At 35.6% G+C, this 24,819-nt stretch overlaps 3 protein-coding genes across 5 annotated transcripts; all 3 read right to left on the bottom strand.

Annotated features, from left to right (window-relative positions):
* Positions 1 to 295: 295 nt before the first annotated feature.
* On the bottom strand, positions 296 to 15,521 carry LOC144849131 (tubulin alpha-1A chain-like). Of its 3 annotated transcripts, none has more exons than XM_078706143.1 (2): positions 15,373 to 15,521; positions 296 to 1,798 (listed from the first exon to the last, which is right to left on the bottom strand). In XM_078706143.1, exons 1-2 carry the CDS (start codon positions 15,373 to 15,375, stop codon positions 449 to 451), a joined length of 1,353 nt encoding a protein of 450 aa, XP_078562269.1. In that variant the 5' UTR covers positions 15,376 to 15,521; the 3' UTR covers positions 296 to 448. The 3 variants fall into 3 exon arrangements, with proteins under 3 accessions (XP_078562269.1, XP_078562268.1, XP_078562270.1); XM_078706142.1 differs by lacking the exon at positions 15,373 to 15,521 and adding an exon at positions 4,206 to 4,352; XM_078706144.1 differs by lacking the exon at positions 296 to 1,798 and adding an exon at positions 11,627 to 13,212 and having other exon boundaries at positions 15,373 to 15,518.
* LOC144849127 (tubulin alpha-1D chain-like) lies at positions 6,949 to 10,155 on the bottom strand. The gene is made up of 3 exons (XM_078706137.1): positions 10,033 to 10,155; positions 8,484 to 8,706; positions 6,949 to 8,358 (listed from the first exon to the last, which is right to left on the bottom strand). The coding sequence occupies exons 1-3, from the start codon at positions 10,033 to 10,035 to the stop codon at positions 7,229 to 7,231; spliced, it is 1,356 nt and encodes a 451-aa protein (XP_078562263.1). The 5' UTR covers positions 10,036 to 10,155; the 3' UTR covers positions 6,949 to 7,228.
* Positions 15,522 to 18,691: 3,170 nt separating the features above from the next.
* On the bottom strand, positions 18,692 to 23,667 carry LOC144849128 (tubulin alpha-1 chain-like). The gene is made up of 3 exons (XM_078706139.1): positions 23,526 to 23,667; positions 20,517 to 20,739; positions 18,692 to 20,372 (listed from the first exon to the last, which is right to left on the bottom strand). The coding sequence occupies exons 1-3, from the start codon at positions 23,526 to 23,528 to the stop codon at positions 19,243 to 19,245; spliced, it is 1,356 nt and encodes a 451-aa protein (XP_078562265.1). The 5' UTR covers positions 23,529 to 23,667; the 3' UTR covers positions 18,692 to 19,242.
* Positions 23,668 to 24,819: the final 1,152 nt, after the last annotated feature.

Genomic DNA, 24,819 nt, shown 5'->3' with positions numbered 1-24,819 from the left:
ATTATTAATTAGGCGCATATGTATACACATATGTATTTCATACTGACACAGTTAAAATCCAAATGTGGATTACGGTCAACCAAGAAAATCTAACAACAGAACAAAGATAGGAACACGTAACAATCCTTTGATCTTATGTCTGACTGCGACAAACACCAACAGTACTGTACTATGTACATATTCTCCACGACTTCTGTTCTGTTACGGAATGGAACTGTACGGTGTCGCAGCCACAGATAAACCCTTTGATCTCCTGAGTCTAATTCTTAGAACACATAAAACACAATTAATACAGTTTCAGTTGAATGCTAATGATTTATTGTGACTCTTGAAACAGAAACAAATTGTTAGTAATTATTAAACAAAATCATGGAAGATCATATTATTAAAACCTGAATTAAAAGATTTGTTTAACGCAGTTTCTATTATGTTTGTGTGTATATTGCAGTTAATATTCTTCATCGTCTTCTTCACCCTCTTCGGCAGAATCAACGCCAACCTCTTCGTAGTCCTTCTCCAGAGCTGCCAGATCTTCACGAGCCTCGGAGAACTCTCCTTCTTCCATACCTTCACCAACGTACCAATGTACGAAAGCACGCTTAGCGTACATCAGATCGAACTTGTGATCAAGACGGGCCCATGCTTCGGCGATGGCTGTGGTGTTGCTCAACATACACACGGCACGTTGTACCTTGGCCAAGTCACCTCCTGGTACCACAGTTGGTGGTTGGTAGTTGATACCGACCTTGAAACCTGTTGGACACCAGTCGACGAATTGGATGGTTCTCTTGGTCTTGATGGTAGCAATGGCTGCATTGACATCTTTTGGTACTACGTCACCTCGGTACAGCAGACAGCAAGCCATGTATTTACCGTGACGCGGATCACATTTTACAAGTTGGTTGGCAGGCTCAAAGCAGGCATTGGTAACTTCAGAAACAGTCAACTGTTCGTGGTACGCCTTCTCTGCTGAGATGACTGGGGCATATGTAGCAAGAGGGAAGTGGATACGTGGGTATGGTACCAAGTTGGTCTGGAACTCTGTCAAGTCCACGTTCAATGCACCGTCAAATCGGAGAGATGCAGTGATTGAAGATACAATTTGGCCAATCAATCTGTTCAGGTTGGTGTAAGTTGGTCTTTCGATGTCAAGGTTTCGTCGACAGATGTCGTAGATGGCTTCATTGTCAACCATGAAGGCACAGTCGGAATGTTCAAGGGTTGTATGGGTTGTCAAAATAGAGTTGTATGGTTCGACGACTGCGGAAGCAATTTGAGGTGCTGGGTAGATGGCGAACTCAAGTTTAGATTTCTTGCCATAATCGACAGACAGGCGTTCCATCAAAAGAGAAGTGAATCCAGATCCAGTGCCACCACCGAAGCTATGGAAGATCAGGAATCCTTGAAGACCGGTACATTGATCAGAAAGTTTTCTGACTCTATCAAGAACCTGATCGATGTTTTCCTTACCAACGGTGTAGTGACCTCTGGCGTAGTTGTTGGCAGCATCCTCCTTTCCGGTGATCATTTGTTCGGGATGGAATAGCTGGCGGTAGGTACCGGTTCGAATCTCGTCGATAACAGTTGGTTCAAGATCGACGAACACAGCACGAGGGACGTGTTTGCCAGCACCAGTCTCACTGAAGAAGGTGTTGAAGGAGTCGTCACCACCTCCGAGTGTCTTGTCACTTGGCATCTGACCATCAGGTTGGATACCGTGCTCCAAACAGTACAACTCCCAGCAGGCATTGCCCATCTGGACACCGGCTTGACCGACATGGATAGAAATACACTCACGCTAAAAGATAAAATATATTTTATTTTTAATTATTGCTTATATATAAATCAAAATATCAAACGTGTGTTTACATTGGTGTGCTACAGTAAGGTTAATTGCTCATATATAATCATATATAATCCGGCGGAAATGTTTATTGTGTGTTCTTCTTGAATATGTCTATTCAACAGCACAGATATAGATAAGTACTGTACAATATGGTAATGTATTACGGGGGAAAAAACAAAATGCCATGTCAGCATTAAACCACGCCAGCAGCTAAATACCTGCAGTAATATAAAGAGGATAATTAATGAAAATAGTGGATGACTAACGTTTTTTTGCAAATTACGTTCGAAGTCTGCATAAAGCATTTTTATTTCATTGCAAATAAGCTATTTTACGCATTTTCAATTACTGTTATCACTCTGATCTTCATCCGTGTTTAGTATTCACGCATAATGTATTATCAGCAATTTTAATTATACATAGGATATCAATGTGAAGAGTCACTGGAATGTTCACTAAAGAATTTTCATTAGATAAAGATATACAGTACAGTTTGTATATTTTATAATTATTTGCTGTTATTTTAATTCCAAACCTTCTCGTCTCTTTATTAACAGAGTTATCATAATATAGTGAACTAGGCTTAGAGGTATCTGTATATTTTAAATTGCAGGTAGGCCATGATTAAGTCAATCTATTTAAGGTTTTTTCACAGGTTAATTTAAAATACAAATAAATTCAAAGGATTAAAAACATGAATGGTTATATATGGTAGTATTTTACGGCAAATGCATTTTAAAGTCGTCTGTGAGAGCCATTAAAACAGCTTGTAAACGTGCACCACTTCCGATTCATATTTAAACCGACCTACTAAATTTCCTGTTGATGATATCGATAAGCAGCGTTTTTCTACATTTTTAGTATGGAAAAATGGTTAAACCATGGGTGGAAGTATTGCCCATGTTCTTTGTTTCATATAGGACCCAGTGGCGGGCCAGGGTAAAAAAATGGCGAGATGAAAGTTTATTATGATGTCCTATCTTTTGCATTCCATTTTATTGGGAGAGGGGGACCATTGGATCCGCCCCTGGGACCAGTTGATCGTGTATATTGTTTGATCACGATCACAGGGACAAACAATTACCCTGTTTGGACAATTTATCACGCATTTTTACATTATTATTTTAGGATAGCATGGTATTCCAGTTCCGTTTATGTGTATACCATCATAATTATGTTTAAATGGTTCCTACCACGCACTGTAGTATATTGACAGTATGTAGAGCCCTAGCTATCTGTTTTCTGGCTAGACTGTCCACGTATGCTTGCCACGCCCCGAGATAGTTCATCTATATCCCGTACCATTTGTTTTACTAAATCCTCTTTTAGTTAGATCCGTTTAGATATTGGTAGCTTAAAAATGGACAATAACTATACCCATGGGAAGGAACAGGTGCATTAGACCATAACGTAAACATGATTACGTTCAGTATAAAAAACTAAAAATCATCCTTCGATTCATTTGCTAAATCCGAACAATTTCACGAGGGATTGTCTTTATAGAGCGCTACGGATTTCTCGCTTCATGGTATTGTGGGTATTTTTGTTTTATGTCATGTCTGATGTCTGATTGGGACAAAATGTGTGATGGTGATCGATATTCGGGCCTGATTTCACCCAAAGTGTAAACTTCTGTATGTGAATTTGATTGAGCTTATACGCATAAACGATTCAAATTTACTCGATTGATAGAATGCTTTGTGAATATTTAAACGCAGAAATAATGGCATTTTAGAATCAATATCACAACACACTCGGATGATTGGATAGATACAGAAATAATGTAGATTTTAAATCATGAGAAAGTGTAAAACAATCCACTAGTATGGTAACAGTCTGAGGAAACTCGAACCATCAGAGACAAAAAGAAAAAGAATCTGCCAAATAAACTACGAGGGCCTCTTACGTTTATATAGGCCTTTACTGAATTGAGGTGTTGTATTATTTACAATGTAGCTACTCAGTCACACCTAAACATCTAAATATCTAATACATAAACGAAGCCCAAAAAAGAAAATTTATGCAACTTTACTTTGACTTAATACAGTACATGCCTGCATCGTTTCAATCGTAAATGTAGATAATATTACATCAAAATATAACCTCCTAGACGGAGGTAATAATATTAATGAGTTATCTTGAAAGTATCAGAAACCATTATTTTATCTGAACCACGCTTATTATGTGAACAATATAGCTATACAAGACCATTAAAATGTGGTCTTATGTGGTCTTCATTTGGAGACATAGTGACGTTATGAACAGGTAAACAAACCGGTGTTTGTCAATTGATCGGAAAAAAATTACGGATAGCCATGCGTGTATTTAAAAAATAGCATCAATAAGGAAGGAAACTTACCATGATGTAAGATGTGTTTTATAGCTTGATGGAAAACTGAAATTGATGCTGTATCTTCTAGTTTTTAAGCCTAGATGATGAGACAGTCCTCGTTCCCGGAGCCTAGTTAATGCTAGGGTTGAGATGACGAATAACTAGGAGGAGCGGGCTTCAGCATTTTATATAGCTACATTCACGGGCGTTTCCAATTGGCTAAATCTGACATTAATATTCATAAGATAAATAAAGTTCGTAGGATTGGCTGAATTAAAATAGAATGTCAGGCTGGAAATGATTTTAAATAAATAAATTCCTCTTCGCTTCAACAAAATTACGATTTAAAAGATTAAATCGATTAAAACAGGTTTTTTTCGAAAACATCAAAAGCAACAGCTGGGACATCATGATATTGTGTGTGTATTTCAGCTATAGGCCTAGGCCATAAATACACGTCGAAATTACCGTAAATAAGTGAGGCCCATCGTTTACGGTACGCGGCAATATAATTCACCTAATGAATTTTCGACTGAATCATCGGGCTGCATGAATTAGAATGTTTAAAAATAATTGGGCTGCTTATGAATCAAGTTTGGTTTGGAGCTCCGATTGAGGCCCATCGTTAATTTAACCTAAAGTGTGATGTCCCCAAATATGGTAGTGATATGCCCAAATATGGTAGTGATATGACATCATCATGTCCATATTTGGGCACATCACATTTTTTGTCACATAAAGTTTGATCAGGGAAGAGTTAAATTCCCTGGTTTGATAGTGTAGACAGAGCTTAACTCTATGTTGAAGAATTCCACCTTCTTCATCCTCATGGTGAATCATTGATGATGTTGAGTAAATGTACTACTTTCAAGAATATCGATTATTCTTTAAATAGCATAGCGATAGTAAGCGATTGAGGTAAAGTTAAAATCCCCCTGATTTTTATTATCATTATTTATACAAAAATATCGATTTTTATTCCGATGTAGAACCAAATATATATCATCATTAAAGATTACATGCCTCATTGTTAGGCCTCCTACAATTAGTATATAATTTCGGCAAATTTGCTTTGTAAATCGAATGAATTAGACGTGATCAAAGGGGTTTAATTATATGAGTTTCTGTAAATTAATTAACGACTGTAATCTTGACATATTGTACCGAAGGGGATGCTACACAGTAGCATTAGGCCTACCGTAATTAATGATAGAACATTATCATTTCGAATCTATAGGCAATCGCAGTGTTCAAAGACATAGTGACCTTAATCATCTATAAGATGAGAGGCCTAATACGGTACATCCCGAATTACGAAGAATAGAGTTATTTCTATAATGAAATGAGGTAATGGTTTAATTATTCACTGCTCTAACCTTATCCACTTTAGTTATGTATACAATCAATTCCCAGTGCTGTATCTCCACATATATATATATTTCATAGGAATATTTGGTAATACAGCATCTCATTATATCACATGTGGTGCCTGTATCATGTAAGGTTAGGTTAAGGGTAGACTACTGATAGGCCTACATCTGAAACACATGTGATATTGTATTACCAAATAGGCCTATTCCATGATTACTTCGAAAATAGATACAGTTCCGAGAATCGGCTGATCAAAATAGCAAATTGGTGATGTTAATATATGACATTATAATCAGAGATGAGATTCACTCTTCGTCTGATCCTTTGGTATATATATACTCATAAGTCGGTGCGCCTAATATTTTGAAAGAAAATTACTAATTGGATGGTATGTAGCGAGTGGTCGAGTACCCCCTTTTTTATTCAGCAATTTTTAAATATATTATTTTACCGGCATTGACACATTTTAATAATAAATTGAATAATTAACGTTAGATAGAATAATTCTTTTATGGCTGACCACGAAGGAAATAACAACCTGCGTTTTATATTTCATCAGACTTCACACATCCTTTTCCTGCCTTTTAAAAATCAGACATCTCATTAAGCATTTTATCTATTACTGTATCTACAAATACGCGCTCAACATTTTTTCTCGGCAAATAGAAATTCATTACCATATCAAAGCAGATGTAAATGTTCTGTGTGTCCTACCTAAAACACGCCACATGTTTCATGGTTGTATTATTTTTATCTAGTCGTAAGTATTTTTGTATAATGTTTACACGAATAGCATATTTATGTCGGACGGTTGCATTATGTATTCCAATAATTTTTTTTATCGACTGCATTCAGTAGCGACAACATTTCGGTCTAGGACATTAAGCTCAGTCTACACTTTATGTGACAAAAATTGTGATTATGGATATGACGTCATCATGTCCATATATGGGCACATTATATTTTGTTGTCACATAAAGTTTGATAGTGTAGACAGAGCTTTAGTGAACAGTCCTAATAGAGGGCGCAAGACATATTTATACACTAATGCAGTACTGTATAATTACTGTACAGTAGTCATGGACTAAATAAATATTTAGTTCATGGTAGAAGTACAATATACATTTTAAATAATAATTAAAACAGTATTTTTTAGTAATGTTTGGTATTGTAGTGTCAATGTCTAGTTTGTCATGTTTTCTCGCGTTTTCGTAAGAGAGAGAAAGAGAACGTTTTTGGATTAAATGAAGTTTAACTTGACAAAACATATCATCTGTCGTCGTCTTTCTACACATTATGTGTCACATCGTCTTCCTACACATTCCACTGTCACTGCAGTGTATTTTAGTACCTCAATCATTTCACACATGATTCATACATTTAGAAAACTTGAAACAAGTTATTTGTATCACAATGTGATTTAATACTATTAACGTAAATAAATTATGGCAACAAAAAGAAGCTTCAAGATGTATGTATGGAAGATAAAAACAATTTACTGATGAGAACTCTTGAAAGATAATGAGAAAGCACTTATGGAATAATCATCATTTTCAGAGCTTGGAAGGAATGTAAATACTGTATCTATTAGAACGAAACTAAACAAATTATAGTTGTAATTGTTTATAATGATTAAAGCAGATTGTTATGCGTTTGCTGATCATTTAGCGATTAGTAGCTTAATATTCTTCGCCTTCTTCTTCCTCGCCTTCTTCAACAGAGTCAACTCCGACCTCTTCGTAGTCTTTCTCCAGGGCTGCCAGATCTTCACGAGCCTCGGAGAACTCTCCTTCCTCCATACCTTCACCAACATACCAATGTACGAAAGCACGCTTAGCGTACATCAGATCGAACTTGTGATCAAGACGAGCCCATGCCTCGGCGATGGCTGTGGTGTTGCTCAACATACAAACGGCACGTTGTACCTTGGCCAAGTCACCTCCTGGTACCACAGTTGGTGGTTGGTAGTTGATACCCACCTTGAAACCAGTTGGGCACCAGTCGACAAACTGGATGGTTCTCTTGGTCTTGATGGTAGCAATGGCTGCGTTGACGTCTTTTGGTACGACGTCACCTCGGTACAGCAAACAGCAAGCCATGTATTTACCGTGACGTGGATCACATTTCACAAGTTGGTTGGCAGGCTCAAAGCAGGCATTGGTGATTTCTGCAACGGTCAACTGTTCGTGGTACGCCTTCTCTGCTGAGATGACTGGGGCATATGTAGCAAGAGGAAAGTGAATACGTGGGTAGGGTACCAAGTTTGTCTGGAACTCTGTCAAGTCTACGTTCAATGCACCGTCAAATCGAAGAGAGGCAGTGATTGAAGATACAATCTGGGCAATCAATCTGTTCAGGTTGGTGTAAGTTGGTCTTTCGATGTCAAGGTTTCGTCGGCAGATGTCATAGATGGCTTCGTTATCCACCATGAATGCACAGTCAGAGTGTTCGAGGGTTGTGTGGGTGGTTAGGATAGAGTTGTATGGTTCAACGACAGCGGTTGCAATCTGTGGAGCAGGATAAATGGCGAACTCGAGCTTGGATTTCTTGCCATAATCGACAGACAGACGTTCCATCAGAAGAGAGGTGAATCCAGATCCAGTACCACCACCGAAGCTGTGGAAGATCAGGAATCCTTGAAGACCGGTACACTGATCTGCCAACTTACGAACTCTGTCAAGAACAATATCAATATGTTCTTTGCCTACAGTGTAGTGACCTCTAGCGTAGTTGTTGGCAGCATCTTCCTTGCCGGTGATGAGTTGTTCTGGATGGAAGAGTTGACGGTATGTACCAGTTCTCACCTCATCTGCAAAGAGATTTAAATTAACAATTATAAATTTGACAAAGGAAACAGTCCCATTTAGAATTTGAATTGTCTGAATGTGAATGATGAATATGACCACAGAAGAAATATATAATTAAAATACTTACCAACTACACTTGGCTCTAAATCAACAAAAACTGCACGTGGCACATGTTTGCCAGCACCAGTCTCACTGAAGAAGGTGCTGAAGGAATCATCACCACCTCCGATGGTCTTGTCACTTGGCATCTGACCATCAGGTTGGATACCGTGCTCCAAGCAGTACAACTCCCAGCAGGCATTACCGATCTGGACACCGGCTTGACCAACATGGACAGAGATACATTCACGCTAAAAATATGAAGAAACAACATTTAGAAAATACTGTACTTTAAATTTGTTGGAAATTAAATGTTATTTCGGAGCTCATCTTAACAAACAATGAGTTGAAAATAATGGAGGATAAGCCAATGTAAACATACTGGGATACAATTGTACTGTACAAAGAAAATTCTATACAACCATTTATTTTTCATTTAATTAGAAAAACATCATTAGTGATTTTAATTGATTTAGTCTGTTCGTTATTGATGAGAGACAGAATGGAATCGGACAAAAAGAAACAATAACATAAAGAATATAATTCATTTGACAGAATGGTCCAACCCAACCTCATTTATTTTAGAAACACTGATGCCATTTTCTTCTAATTATTGATGGAATTTAATTAGATGATGATGTCATCATGTGAGAAATAAATAACCAGACAAGTACCATTGAATAAAGGTTAAACTAAACAAAGGTCAACAAGGCATACTTCAGTGGTTAATCACCGCCAGCAGCAGCAGCGGTTGAATCACCGTCAGTGATGATTGAGTTATTGCCTAATACTGGAACCAGTTTTGCCGGTTTCTTTGTTCGCCACCGAAACTAGCTTACTTATTCAAAAATTAGCACAATAAAGAAACGGTTAGCAACGGTAGTTAGACAATGGAATATTGTCAACAGATTGTTGGTATGCATGGTTTTAAACGGTTCTTTGTGACCCGGCATCAATCATTGCAATATGAAACACATCGATTTGAGATAAAAACCTAAAATGTCCTCCTCTTGTTGGCTTGTACATGATATAAATAACAATTTCTAGGAAATGATGACAATCATTATTTACCAGCGACAGCACCAACTTTTTAATTGATTTTAGTCAAGATTTTAAATTGGTCGTATGTAATTTAGCCATGGAATAAGGAATTCTTTACTCCATGATTTTAGCTAGGATGAGAGGTTACCACGCCTTGTTTGTCATTGACACACGACACGTGCTTACAAGATGTTGTCGCGCAGCATGCTCATTTTCTTAGTGGTGGCCAAATAATTGTAGGTATTTTATTACCAAAGGAAATATAACATAACACTTATTATGTACTGAATGTGAATTTAGAAAAATGAAATATCAGTAAAAATTGAAAATCAAAAATCGAACAAAAAAAATCGACCTCCCCATCTATTTCAAGGTTTCATCCATCAAATGATGAATCATCATGATGATGATGATGGTCCATCGGCATTTAATTTAAAATCCAACATATTATACTTCCCTTACCATCACTGAAAAGCCAGATATATTAATATTACCAATAAGCCTAAATAATCGACAATAATGTATAGGTTACTTACCATATTTTCAGGTTTTTGTCGGACTGGTTATAATGAAAATTGAGATTTAGTGTTACTGACTGTGAGATACTTCAACGTTCCGTTTTCAAAGACAGGCGATGAAGAGTGATTCGCTCAAGCGAGTCGGGTTGGTTTATATAGTGCATGTGACGTCACAAAGAAAATTAGGAAGATATGCAAACCGTTGCCATAGAAATTCCTCATTAATATTTGCCGTTGCGAAATTTAAATTTGAATTTGTCTTTTTTTTTTTGCGTTAAGGTGTGGCGCTACTGATTAAATGTTGAAGAACGTGCTATGTTGGCTGAATACGATTGCATCTTTGCAGTTTTTTAGATAGCATATGGTCTGGCCCAGCCTACTTATATTAGCATAAGCCAATTTATGTTGATTAAATTACAAAAATAAAAAGGGAAATGCGAAAATTCTGATTTTTATTTTTTCACCCATAGCATAATTATGCGTAGTCTGCGTATTTCGTCTGTAACATCTGTTTTTGGCGATATTTGCTCATCATTATTGGCATTGCATCCAATATTTAATTAGGCCTAAGTCAACACATTTCAGTCTATGTTTGCCATTGCTCCAAAAAAAACAAAAACATATTACTGTTTAGTAATTAATGGGTTTCTTTGTTGAATATTACACTGGGTGGGTTAGGTCTACAAATGCTTAGGCCTAGTATTAGGTTCGGACAAACGTGTAAAAAAATGGATTTAGTTGGGAGAACATGCGGCGCAGTAATACTGTTTTAAGTGATTATAATATTGATGATTAAAAAATAAATAATAAATAGTAAATAGGCTAGGCCTACTGATCATTGAATTTGAGGTCATCGTCTGCCATGATGGGATTAGGCCAACAGACTGTATTTACATTTGTTCTGTACTGAGTCATCTAATCAGAATCAGGGACTCATTAACATATTTTAATCATACGTTTAAATTTATGGAAATGCTTAGTAAATATTTTTTTTTTTCATTGTTATATTCTACAGTCGGCCTAGTATTAATATTGTTTAATATAATAATACCAAGAAGAACTCAATCATTTTTGCACATGCGCCCTCTTCGGTTACCGCTCTTCTCTTCTTGGGTGTGGCATCTTAGAAATCATCATTATCATCTTGTTTTACAGGTATACAAATCATCCGGACCTGTCATAATCATTGTTATCATTAATGGCATGGTCATTATTGTTTATTTTCATCATCGATATTAGGTATAATAGCCGCAATGTCGACGTCATCGTTAGTGAAAGTGTGACAAACACATGTGATGTGCCCATGTTACCGGTATACCAATCATCCGGGCCTGTCATTAAATCATTGTCATCATTGATATTTTCGCTATCTTCAAACTAAAAATATGGCATGATCATTATTATTTATTTTCATAATCGATATTAGGTATAATAGCAGTAATGTCGACGTCATCGTTGGTGAAAGTGCACACTATCAAACTTTATGTGAAAACAACATGTGATGTGCCCATATATGGACACGATGATGTAATATCACTACCATATTTGGGCATATCACTACCATATTCACACTTTACGGTAAAACAAGAAAACAAATACACAATTTTACATATTCTTATTTGCAAGCTTTGCCTTTATTGGAAGGATAATACTTAATTGGAAAACAATTTTATACCACATATAAATAATTTGTTTTAGTCAAAATTTCAACATATATTACTGTTAACAAAGTTCTCTTTCCGTCAATAGAATGAAAGACATGTGCGGAGCATTTTCTAATTATACGAACGCCATGATAGAACACCACCCTGTCTTAAATTGTTCAGTTTAAATTTTCAGAAAGTTTCCTTAAAAATCTTCCCCTTCTTCCTCCTCTCCATCAACGGAGTCAACTCCAACTTCTTCGTAGTCCTTCTCCAAAGCTGCCAGATCTTCACGCGCCTCGGCGAACTCGCCTTCTTCCATACCTTCACCAACGTACCAATGTACGAAAGCACGCTTAGCGTACATCAGATCGAACTTGTGATCAAGACGAGCCCATGCCTCGGCGATGGCTGTGGTGTTGCTCAACATACATACGGCACGTTGTACCTTGGCCAAGTCACCTCCTGGTACCACAGTTGGTGGTTGGTAGTTGATGCCGACTTTGAAACCAGTTGGGCACCAGTCGACGAACTGGATGGTTCTCTTGGTCTTGATGGTAGCAATGGCTGTGTTGACGTCTTTCGGTACAACGTCACCTCGGTACAGCAGGCAGCAAGCCATGTATTTGCCGTGACGTGGATCACATTTTACAAGTTGGTTTGCAGGCTCGAAACAGGAATTTGTTATTTTAGCAACAGATAGGTTTTCATGGTACGCCTTCTCAGCTGAGATGACTGGAGCGTATGTAGCAAGAGGAAAGTGGATACGTGGGTATGGTACCAAGTTGGTCTGGAACTCAGTCAAGTCTACGTTCAACGCACCATCAAATCGAAGTGACGCAGTGATTGAAGATACAATCTGACCAATCAGACGATTCAAATTTGTGTATGATGGTCTATCAATGTCCAGGTTCTGACGGCAGATGTCATAAATGGCTTCGTTGTCAACCATGAATGCGCAGTCAGAGTGCTCAAGAGTTGTATGAGTTGTTAGTACAGAGTTGTATGGTTCCACAACTGCCGTTGATATATGAGGTGCAGGATATATAGCAAACTCCAGCTTCGATTTCTTTCCATAATCAACAGAAAGACGTTCCATCAGGAGGGATGTAAAACCAGAACCAGTGCCACCACCGAAGCTGTGAAAGATCAGGAATCCTTGAAGACCCATACATTGATCAGCCAGCTTACGAATTCTGTCAAGAGCTATATCGATCAGGGTTTTACCGACCGTGTAGTGACCTCTTGCGTAGTTGTTGGCAGCATCTTCCTTTCCAGTAATCAATTGCTCTGGATGAAAGAGTTGGCGATAGGTACCTCTTCTGACCTCATCAACGACGGTTGGCTCAAGATCGACGAACACACATCGAGGAACGTGTTTGCCAGCACCAGTCTCACCGAAAAATGTATTAAAAGAGTCATCACCACCTCCGAGTGTCTTGTCACTTGGCATCTGACCATCAGGTTGGATACCGTGCTCCAAGCAGTACAACTCCCAGCAGGAATTGCCCATCTGGACACCGGCTTGGCCGACATGGATAGAGATACATTCACGCTGAAATTAGAAAGATAGACATTTTATTATCACTTGTCATAAATGTCTCATTGGCGTTCCATACCATCACGCTCATTTATCACCAGTCGTTGATCCTCCTGTGACAGTAGGCCTCCCATGATTATTTAATTAGTACTGTGTACACGATTTATATGATGATTTATGGTTGTTGTTGATTGCCATCGTTCGTTGTAGTATAGATTACTGCCTAATTAAGCAAGCTAATTAATTAATGTTCCCTTAATTAGTTTACTAATTAAACAGTAGATCCATTGTTTAAGTATAGTGCAGTACATTGCATTTGTTTAGGACAATTATGTGAAAAACGTAAATTTCATAACTGTGTATATTATTTTGATCGATACCGTGCTTTTAGCTAACCAAACATTGCCAATCAATACTTAAGAATAGATACCTCCTGTCTGGCCTTGGATAGCGGCCATATTCATAGAGGAAAAGATACATTACAGATGCAACATTATTTTAATTTTAAATAAAGCCATCAATATTTCTCATAATTTATCAACTTTTTGCCGCATTTGCAAATGTGTTCACATTCAATCTGACACCATGGAGGTATAAAATAAATTTTATACCTCCATGCTGACACGGAGTTTTGATTTAATATTAGTAAATAGATAAATATTTTGGCACATATGGCGTTTCATACGTATACTACTTAAGCATTTCAGACAAACATCGAAAAGCCTCGAAATAACTACAGACTTGTGGCAAGTCTATCTGTCACCATTGGATCATGGACTTATTTCTCCATGATTTATAAACGCGTCGCATCGCAGATGATGAGTCAGATGTTAAACCAATATAAACCGATCTTCATTATCATACATAATGAAGCAAACAAGCTTCTCTGATTCGATTGTAAAACAAAGCAGCCAATTAAAGATGGACGCCAACATCGGAAACACTGAGCATCTGCTTTACATTAGATTAACGGATTGTAATATTCAACATCACATTTTAGGTCAGTCCATGTCAAATTAAAAAAGGTACAATGGGTATCAGAAAGAAATTATAATTCATATCTCATGTACGGTGCGCAATGATATTTTAAACATATTACGTCATCATCGTAAATATGTATGAATAATTTTGATTTATATTTAGATGTTGGTAATGATAACCAAAAATCTCCAAAATAACGAATCCAATATGTGACACTCTTCAGTGATAATTTATGTACGGATAAGAAGACGTTTTGATCATCTATATTGTTTTATGATTATTTTTCTGAGATAAACTATTTTATTCAAACCTTTATTAAGGGGACATTTTATGAACGAGAATAAATATATGTTTGACACCCCTGTTAGGGAAACTTTGTTGGGACCTGAGCGTATTTCTTTTAATGAACAATTGAAATTCATATATTGACGTTCAGTTATTTGGAATTTATATTTCGAAATATTCCGTCAAATTTTATTACATTTGTTTCTTTCCACTACCCTAATGTTCAGCCAAAACGACCACGTGACATTTCCGAGACAGACGAATACTATTATATGCAATTATAATATTTATGATAAATGATCCTGTATATATTAATCTTTCCGATTTCATATCGCTAATGGATGCAGCGTTCGCCAAAAAAAAAATATAAATAGGGTGCGGTTACGCGATAACAACTCGTGCTTCTATAATGTCATATGTTATCAATAGGATCGAAATAATAATAACACAATAACAGAAAAATATGTATATTAACGTAGATATATATTCTGGTTGACTTAATGATTAATTCATTGGTAAGTCTTTGCTCTATGACATATGCTAGTCTAAACTGTAGACGGCATAGTATCTGAATATGTTGTTATGTCAGACCATGAGCATATAACTTTACTAGTTAATTATGTGAATTGTTTACACTAAAAATATACAAACAACAACTTTAGCGCACTAATTAAGAGGGTATATATAGCCTATAGAAAAATCCGACAAATAGTAAAAATGAAAATCTCAGCATGTTATAATATTATAATATCTCTGCAGTGGTAAATCAAATATTACAATTGACACACCGCTTAAACAGCAGGAGCTCGATATGACATCCATCGATAATTTTGTTCGAACAATAGGCCTACTTTTTAAAATATAAAAAAATAAGTTTAATAATAGTAAATTAAATAAGTTTGTACTTACCATTTTGGCTAGGTTTTTGTCTTGCTGGTAATTCGGAAGGGGGTTTACCCTAGATTCAGTTGGAGTTTTTTTTCTTCACGGATCCGTTCTCAATGGTTGGACGATGAAGATTTTATTCGTCTGTTGCCTTGCTCCTACTTTATATACGACACACCCTCCACTATGAATGGGCCATTCCGTTGCTATGGAAATTCTTAATTCTTAATTGCTATTTACACTGAATAACGAAACGTATCTTGGCTGAATATTAGATGCCCAGATTGAGGTGTGGTTTTCTTCATAATTTAAATCGAAAATGTATGCTAAACTTTTTCCCTCTGATACTTCGACGTCTGCATGCATTGCATTTGGAGTTGGGTGAAACCTGAGCAACACTAATCACATGAAACAAAGCAACACACGATTGTGCCAGCGCAAAGACACAATTAGCATGAAAAATGAAGATTAATTTAATAGGTTATTTTGTAGTTTTAATACATTTAATCACTTCCATAGAAAAAAAAAGAAAAAAAAATGTTTTCACCTATAAAATAACAAAATAAACCTGGCAGCCAATTTGACTATTTTTTTTCTTTCAGTGGAAAACTATTATGTGACATAAAAATGGCATATTAAACCAAAAATTGTTTGAGAATTATTTTTAAGGGGGACAATATATCTTTAAGCTTTTCTCAAAATGTAGTCTAAAAAACGTTATACTTGCTAAGATAGGCGAAATAAAATAAAAATATGTTCAATAATTTGTTGACAAATAGATAAAGTATATCTGTTTCTGAAATCAAATATTTCTAATTACTTTTAAATTTAAAGATAATGTCTCCTTTAAAAATAATTCCAATCATTTTTTTCTTGTTGAATATGCCAATTTAATGGCTTGATCCAAAAATTGGATCGGCAAAAGAATTTAACTGATAAAACCGTAATTTTAAGAATGAAAATAGTCAACCAACTATTCGGACATCTCTATTAACTAACACACTTTGTTAGGACCCGTTGTTAATAAGGGTATAACTATGTTTAATAATACAGCAATGGGTAAATAAAATGATATGAATACGAATATTAACGATGAGGATGAATGAATGATAACGACTTTAAACGATAACTCAACATCTATTGAGTTTACTAATTTTGAAATATTTACTCTATTCATTAATGGTTTTTTTTTGTTATTTTGTTAAATGGAAGTAAGTCCTAAATAAGTATTTAAATTTTTTTTTGTATTTAATATCTCGGATGCTAAGTAAGTTGATATGATTATCTGGATTATGTTAATGTAATTAGTGCTTCTGGTGAACATGACTCACATCATCATCAAGAAAGCTATTATTATCGATCTAATATTCCTACTTTCTCTTTTCGTTGACACCTCCATCCATCAGAGACTTCAGACATCGGCGGGTTCAGTGGAAACATAAATTGATTTTATTTAGTGTTCACACCATTCACACATCTATTCTGCTGTTTGCAGCTAAAATAATATTGTTGGCCACAATGGAAATATTACCCTAAGTTAGTTTTCATGATCCACTATCGAATATAAGTATAGGCTACTGCAATGTTATCATTATATTCACAGCATATTTGTATATTTGCGAAATCCATTTTGAATCCTAACTCTAAGTTGTTCCCACTTCTTCCACCTAGAGGTAAAACTATTCATAAATATTATACTCGCAATGCTCACAGGAAACGTGACATTAATTGTAAAACGGTGTGTTACTAGACTAGTCCCTTATCATATTTAGTACAGTTACTTAATGAGTTAAATTTGTAATATGTTTTTTTTTATCCTTTTCTGTTATCATAAAGTGAAAAATGTTATTTTTTTCCTGCTGCTAAATTTTATGAATGTAATTATAATTGAATAAAATATACCAGTATATATATATCCACTGAAAGAATTAATGATAAATCATAATTTTTTCCTTGAGGCATAATCCCTCTATTTATATTATCTTGTGTCATATAGTTATGATTTTTGTCATCCGCGGATTATGAAAAATGGAAGGTTTTCATTGTGTCCCATTAAAGTTGTTTTGCCATTTCCCTGCATGTTGTATGTTCAGCCCTTATCTGGACATGTTATACCGCCCTCATACCCTATTTTTGGACAAACACTTGTGAGCAGTGTGTTGAAAAGTCAAAACATATATTATTGGAATTTGATTATAATATAAGCCGAGAGGTATGAGCAGATAATCCACCATAATTTACCAACGTCGTTTGAACTCATGGGTTGTTGATGTTAATCGTGTAGTATAATTTTTTAGCCCCAACTGAATGAGAAATAGAAAAATACATTTCTAAATTAAACATGTAGTGTTTTCATATCCCCAAAAACATGAAAAATAAAGATTAATAAAAGAAGACTTTGAATCGGTCATTTCGCATTTTTAATAAAGTTAATCACTTCCGGCGTCGAAAAAAAAAGAATAATGTTTTCGCTTATACAAAAGACAAAATAAACGGTTAAAACCAACCAAAAACCCATTGACTTTCAGTCAATTTTTTTGCGTTAAATTACAGTTTTTCAGGTAAATGTTTGTTTTTTGATCAAAGTGAACAACTATTATGTGTCATTAAAATGGCATATTCAACAAACAAAATGTAAAAATATCTTTAATGTTATAGGTAAATATCGCGCTTAAGTTGAACATCGTAACAATTATAATCTTCGTCCATCGTGAATTTCAACCTTTAGTTGTTTATAATTATTTTATACCAGTCAAATAAAAAAAATAAAAATTTTATAAAATGACCATTCATCCATTAATTTATGTCCATGTTTTTACTATCATATTACCTTTATCTTCGTTGTCATATCGTTGTTACTATTGTCATGTTTTCTTTGTATTCCGTAATTCATTACATATGATAATGATATTCACGAATCTGCTGAAATCCCTCAATGTCTTTCAGATTACATTATCTTTCATTTCAACAACTGCACGTCATACATTAATCTTCCGCAGGTCTTAGAATTATGCATGAATTCTAAGGTGACACATATCGTAAGCGTACATATCGATTCTGTATTATTAGTTCTACGTAAAACATCTAGAAGTAAGTGCATACTTACTAACTATACAGTACTGGAAATGTATTGAAGTAGAACCTCTATTAAGGGAACACCTTCGGGACCAAACAAAGCCTCTCCGGTTTAATAGGAGTTGGTCGTGTGTCAAAACACAAATTAACTGGTGTTTCCTGAATAGGGACCGGGTCCTACTGTATTCAAAAAGATTGGTTTGTCCGCCTTTAACAACGTTAGTTATTATACTGTACTTAGCATAAACAATTAAAACACAAACAAATGTTGCAGATATATACTGATATTTTATTTCATCTGTTATAGAAACGGCCACGTTAACATTTTTGTGTGTATTTGTGTCATAGTGTAAATAGGTGAGGTAGTCACTATGGCTGAAAGTGCCTTGAACGTCTGGGTAATTATAGACTATAAATGCAATCGTAAATTATATTTGAATAAAGAGGTGAAAGGTCACCGATGAATATTCATGTACAGTACATCAAATATACAACCACTTAATAAATTAATACGCGCAAATATAAATATTGTTTGCTACAAACATCGTAAAATATTTTACCGGTTGTCGAAGTAAGTGAATTGAAATATCGAAAGTACTACAGTACGGTTGTATTGTATTCTATAGAATAACGGGATGTGAAGTTACTAGAGTTGCTTTATAATAATTTAGAAGAACTATAATAAACATGAAACCGATACAAAATGTCAAAGATGTTTATATTATTATAAATAATACCGGTATTGTCGAATATGAAAGAAAATGTGCATTTTGGTGTAGTGACTATAACGAATGAAGCTGAACTTGACTTGAGTTTAGTTTAATATTCTTCGCCTTCATCTTCCTCGCCTTCGTCGACTGAGTCAACTCCAACCTCTTCGTAGTCTTTCTCCAGGGCTGCCAGATCTTCACGAGCTTCGGAGAACTCTCCTTCTTCCATACCTTCACCAACATACCAATGTACGAAAGCACGCTTAGCGTACATCAGATCGAACTTGTGATCAAGACGAGCCCATGCCTCGGCGATGGCTGTGGTGTTGCTCAACATACACACGGCACGTTGTACCTTGGCCAAGTCACCTCCTGGTACCACAGTTGGTGGTTGGTAGTTGATTCCGACTTTGAAACCAGTTGGACACCAGTCGACGAACTGGATGGTTCTCTTTGTCTTGATGGTAGCAATGGCTGCGTTGACGTCTTTTGGTACGACGTCACCTCGGTAGAGCAGACAGCAAGCCATGTATTTGCCGTGACGTGGATCACACTTCACCATCTGGTTGGCAGGCTCAAAGCAAGAGTTGGTGATTTCTGCAACGGTCAACTGTTCGTGGTACGCCTTCTCTGCCGAGATGACTGGGGCATATGTAGCAAGAGGGAAGTGGATACGTGGGTATGGTACCAAGTTGGTCTGGAACTCTGTCAAGTCCACGTTCAATGCACCGTCAAATCGAAGAGATGCAGTGATTGAAGATACAATCTGGCCAATCAAACGGTTCAGGTTGGTGTAAGTTGGTCTTTCGATGTCTAGGTTTCGTCGGCAGATGTCGTAGATGGCTTCATTGTCAACCATGAATGCACAGTCAGAATGTTCAAGGGTTGTGTGGGTTGTTAGGATAGAATTGTATGGTTCAACGACAGCAGTTGCAATCTGTGGAGCTGGGTATACAGCGAATTCCAGCTTAGACTTCTTGCCATAATCTACTGAAAGACGTTCCATCAAGAGTGATGTAAAACCAGAACCAGTTCCACCTCCAAAGCTGTGGAAAATCAAGAATCCTTGAAGACCGGTACATTGATCTGCTAACTTTCGAACTCTGTCCAGGACCACGTCGATATGTTCTTTGCCAACTGTGTAATGACCTCTGGCGTAGTTGTTGGCAGCATCTTCTTTGCCGGTGATCAACTGCTCGGGATGAAAGAGTGAACGGTATGTACCAGTTCGGACCTCATCTAAAAAAGGAGACAAGATATAAAAATGATTGTTAATAACAGTGTAATGTTGGGTCGTGATGATAACTGTACGTTGTGGTGTCGAGATGTATATCACTTATCATCTATGTAAACCAGTTGTTGAAACATGTTTATGATACTAACCGACTACGCTAGGCTCAAGATCGACGAAAACGCAACGTGGAACGTGCTTGCCAGCACCAGTCTCACTGAAGAAGGTGTTGAAGGAATCATCACCACCTCCGATGGTCTTGTCACTTGGCATCTGACCATCAGGTTGTATACCGTGCTCCAAACAGTACAACTCCCAGCAGGCATTGCCCATCTGGACACCGGCTTGACCGACATGGATTGAGATAACTTCACGCTAAAATGATAAAATTATTAAAAATCTTTAATAGGCCTGCTGATTATTAATATCATAGTATATAATCCTAACTAAAAATGTTTTTCGCGGCCCTATATTTTTGCATAGATAAGAACACGAACGTGCAACTCAACAGTTTGTGGTATTTTATTTTCCCTCTAAACTAATTGATTAATTAATGATTCGCTGTAGTTCAAGTATGTCTATAATTTCATGTGACCTTAATTTTCGCGGCATGCGTAAACTTACCCGTAGATGTTTTAGCAAGGCCCAACCGTATTCTATATTTATCATTACGTTTACATGTCTTAGATGGTGTTTGGAATATTAAGTACAACTATGATACCAAGGTCATTGTTTGACATGGCTGAGGATTTTTAATGAATTAACGATAATGATCGCCATGAGTTTGCAGGGATAAACCACTGGGTTACTGTAATGCTACTGAGTCTGAGTCAAATCATATCTTATAAATCGTAGAATGGAATTTAAATATTGCCAATAGCAGAAATAAATATAGGCTGTATTAATTAAATTACCACACCCTCAGCACCAGATATTAAGTATAGGATTTCAGTTTCAATTAAATTTAGGCCTCGTCTATAGGCAAGACTGAGCTTTGAAGGTCAAAGGTTGCACAAACAAGAAAATCATTACGAAGGCTACTTTTCGCAGTAGTATTATATCAAATTATCAACATCAACTAAGATTGAATTTTAAGATTTAGATATTGGCAATCAGTTGAGGAGTACAAAATCAATTTACCACACCTAGTGTCAAGTATGTGCTGTGTTGGGTTAAAGGTCACGCAGTATGGGGGGAAAATCAATATCTGGAATATCATTTTGGGAGAACGACTTTGTAAGCTTGTCGTGGGAATCATTAATGTAATCATAATTTGTATTGCTTATTATTGATATAATAACATGAAGTAAATATGAACAGTTGATTTTATTTTCATTGATATGGCGTATGCTCTATTCCTCATATTCATGTATAAAAAATAAAGTCAACCCTACGTATTTATACACGTGGTATTGGGAAATTATTAGTGTAGTCTGAAATAGAGTTAAATAATCCGATAGGCCTACTAATTTTCATTACATTTAAATTGTCGATATATTGTTTTCTCTTTGGTGGGTTCGTCCCACAGTTATTCTTTCTATAAATTATATATACACTACATATGAATATCTATAATATATACAGTATATAAAATTTTCATTAATATGTTTTTATCTATTTTCCTATACAAACATAATTATGATTTTCTTATGTTATATTTCAATAACTATGTTATAGTTAAATAAGGTAGATTGTCGATATTTTTGGAAAATAACTTCTTTATATTTCGCCTATTTGGGTTGCAAAAAGACAAACATAGTAATTAAATTGTGTACGATTGGATTATTAAATATTGTCTATTGTGAATTGAATTTATCAAATTATATAAATCGATCAATTCTGAATTATATTTGTCCATTTCCAGTGACACACCTTTAACAAAACGAAGCCTTTTATACCGCATTCACTGTAATTTATATGAATAAGCCATTATGTAAAATGCATTAATAAATTATGCATAAATAGAACACGCCATATAATAATATAATATTTTTACGAGATTGGCTGAGTATAAAATTCTATAGGCTTCAGTTATGCTAATATCCCGAGGGTAATGGTATTCTTTCCGTTGTGATGAGGTCATGCTAATATTAAAGGCGCGTAGTCCAAGGACGAAAGGCAGCAATGCGATAAACAGCCTACCTCAATTCATAAGTTCGCGGTAAAAACTAAATGCACTAAAAGGAATGTACTGATCCGAAAAATCGAACACTGCACGATACGAGTACCGGTATGTTTATTTTTAGTGTATGACCTGATCTATCCAGGGAGCATAAAAGGCTTTTCAAAGTTTAATAATACTTAATAGTGTGGAGAGAGTTCTATCACGAGACAGGGTATTTCGCAATCGGTAAAATAAAACCCTCCATAGTAATTTAAGGAGGAAACCGTAAGGTCAAGAACAGTTCGACCTTTGCAATAATATTTATAATCATGACAAGTTTCGTCATCATTTAGACATGTTTACATGTAGTCTCAGCATGCCATTCCATTCCAACAAAATGTCAACAGTGTACAGTACTTTGGTGATACAGTACTTCTGAACTTAGGCCCCTATATTTAAATGTTAGTTAATTGTTTAACTTTTTAGTTCCGTTTCAATCACTAGCAGTTAGCTATTGAGATCCACTCTGTTTCGTTCCGGACACATTTATAACGTCTTGTTTTCGGAAGAACTTTTTTCACTAGTGTATATTAAATAGATAATTAAGTAGATAATTTACTTTCTCTTCAACAGAGTAGATACATATGTGAAAATTAAATGTGATGCATACCATATGCCTACAATTACTATAATAAAATCTATCGGATATTGGATCTACAGTTGTATAGTGCAAGCTCCAGAATAAAATAGGGAGTTGAACGTTAACAAGTCGTATTAATTATATCCATGCCCCCATACTCGATTTCATCAGGTCGAATTAATACTGAACAATCATTATTATATTCGTTGAAATCTGTAGTACGTTGTACAGTTAAACAGCTGCCTATATACTGTCTATAATAATATCATAATTAATATACTTATGTAGACCTATTAATAATTGGCGCCACAATTGCATTGTTGTACAGGCCCTGCCTACTTTTTGTTATATAACACACAATAACTTCCAAAATAAAGATTAAAATATATATTGAGTTTTAACAGGATAAACACTTACCATGATTGATGATTTCAAAACAATTCGGCAATAAAATCGGCTATGAAAAATATAAATATGATTTAACTCTTCTTCACGCTGGTCTTTCTATGATGACAGACGAATGAAGACTGAATAGTGTGACGAAGAAAGCGCGCCCTTTATTGCTGCTGAGCAGACAAAACAGACGACAACGTTAGCGAATGGGATTCGCTCTTTTCTCATGGTTTCCATGGAATTACAGTATTTATGCAGACTAAAGTTATTAGGAGTTATAAAAATTGTTTATCTGTTTCCATGGTTTTGATATTATGAACACATCAACAATCAAGAGAATATAATCCTAGTTTATTTTTTACCGAAGTACTACTGTACTAATCATAGTGTCATTCATTTATTTGGTCAGAATCAATTTCAATACCAATAAATACCAAAATACAAGAACATGCTTAAAAATACAAGCAATAGACACCTACACTAGAAGTGCTATAGAACCTAAATAAACCGATATGTTCCAGTTAATTTTTATGTCTTAAAACGTTTTAATTAATATTAATAACGTCTATTGAGTATTGTGTAGTAAATATATTTGAGTTACTAATATGTGTTAATCCACTCAACATCATCATCATCTAAGCCTTTCAGTTTTCATTTCATTTAGGCCTATTTATTTGACCAAAAACAACAATAAAAACATGGTCAGGAAAAGCAAAAGCGACCTAGGCCATATGACTCAATGAGTCAGTACTCAATGAGTCAGTAATTCCTTTATACAAAACAGAAAGATAAATTTGGTAATTATGAAAAAAACTATTTACAAAAAAATATTCGCACAATTGTAACTCTTTATGTAAAGAATGATTGTTTTTACATTTTCACATTGCATAATATTATTTTATATGTTTTTTAGGCCTTCGCACGATCTGTAATTTATTGAATATGTTGGAGTCTGCATTAATGAAGGTAAGCAATATCATTAACCGTAGAACAATGTTAGGGAAGGTTAGTTTACATTATAGGCTAAATCAAAGTTTTAATGTTACAGTAGGCTAAAATGTACCTCCCCACTTGGGCTCACATGATATAGGCTTATACGTAGGTATACAGCCGATCGTAGGCTACTTCTTGTGATAGCAAAGGCTTATTTCCATAATGGGAGCTTTCATGCAGAAAAACTTCACCTAGAATACCATGGTGTAACCAGAATAAATATACCACACAAATAAAAGGTTGTTTTATTTTTGTTATTTAATCCGTTATTTCTTTTCTATTGATATACAGTTACTATAGTAAATCGTGTTTTCATAAAGAAGAG

The sequence above is a fragment of the Antedon bifida genome, chromosome 7, assembly GCF_963402885.1.
Source record: "Antedon bifida chromosome 7, ecAntBifi1.1, whole genome shotgun sequence".
NCBI classification, from domain to species: Eukaryota; Metazoa; Echinodermata; class Crinoidea; order Comatulida; family Antedonidae; genus Antedon; species Antedon bifida.
This window is presented reverse-complemented; position numbering and strand designations above follow the sequence as displayed.

Bases quoted from the DNA above. Each gene is read 5' to 3' on its own strand.
- LOC144849127 (XM_078706137.1), bottom strand. The intron at 8,359-8,483 runs GTAAGTATTTTA...ATCTCTTTGCAG, and splicing joins TTTAGAGCCAAGTGTAGTTG to ATGAGGTGAGAACTGGTACA.
- LOC144849128 (XM_078706139.1), bottom strand. The intron at 20,373-20,516 runs GTTAGTATCATA...CTCCTTTTTTAG, and splicing joins TCTTGAGCCTAGCGTAGTCG to ATGAGGTCCGAACTGGTACA.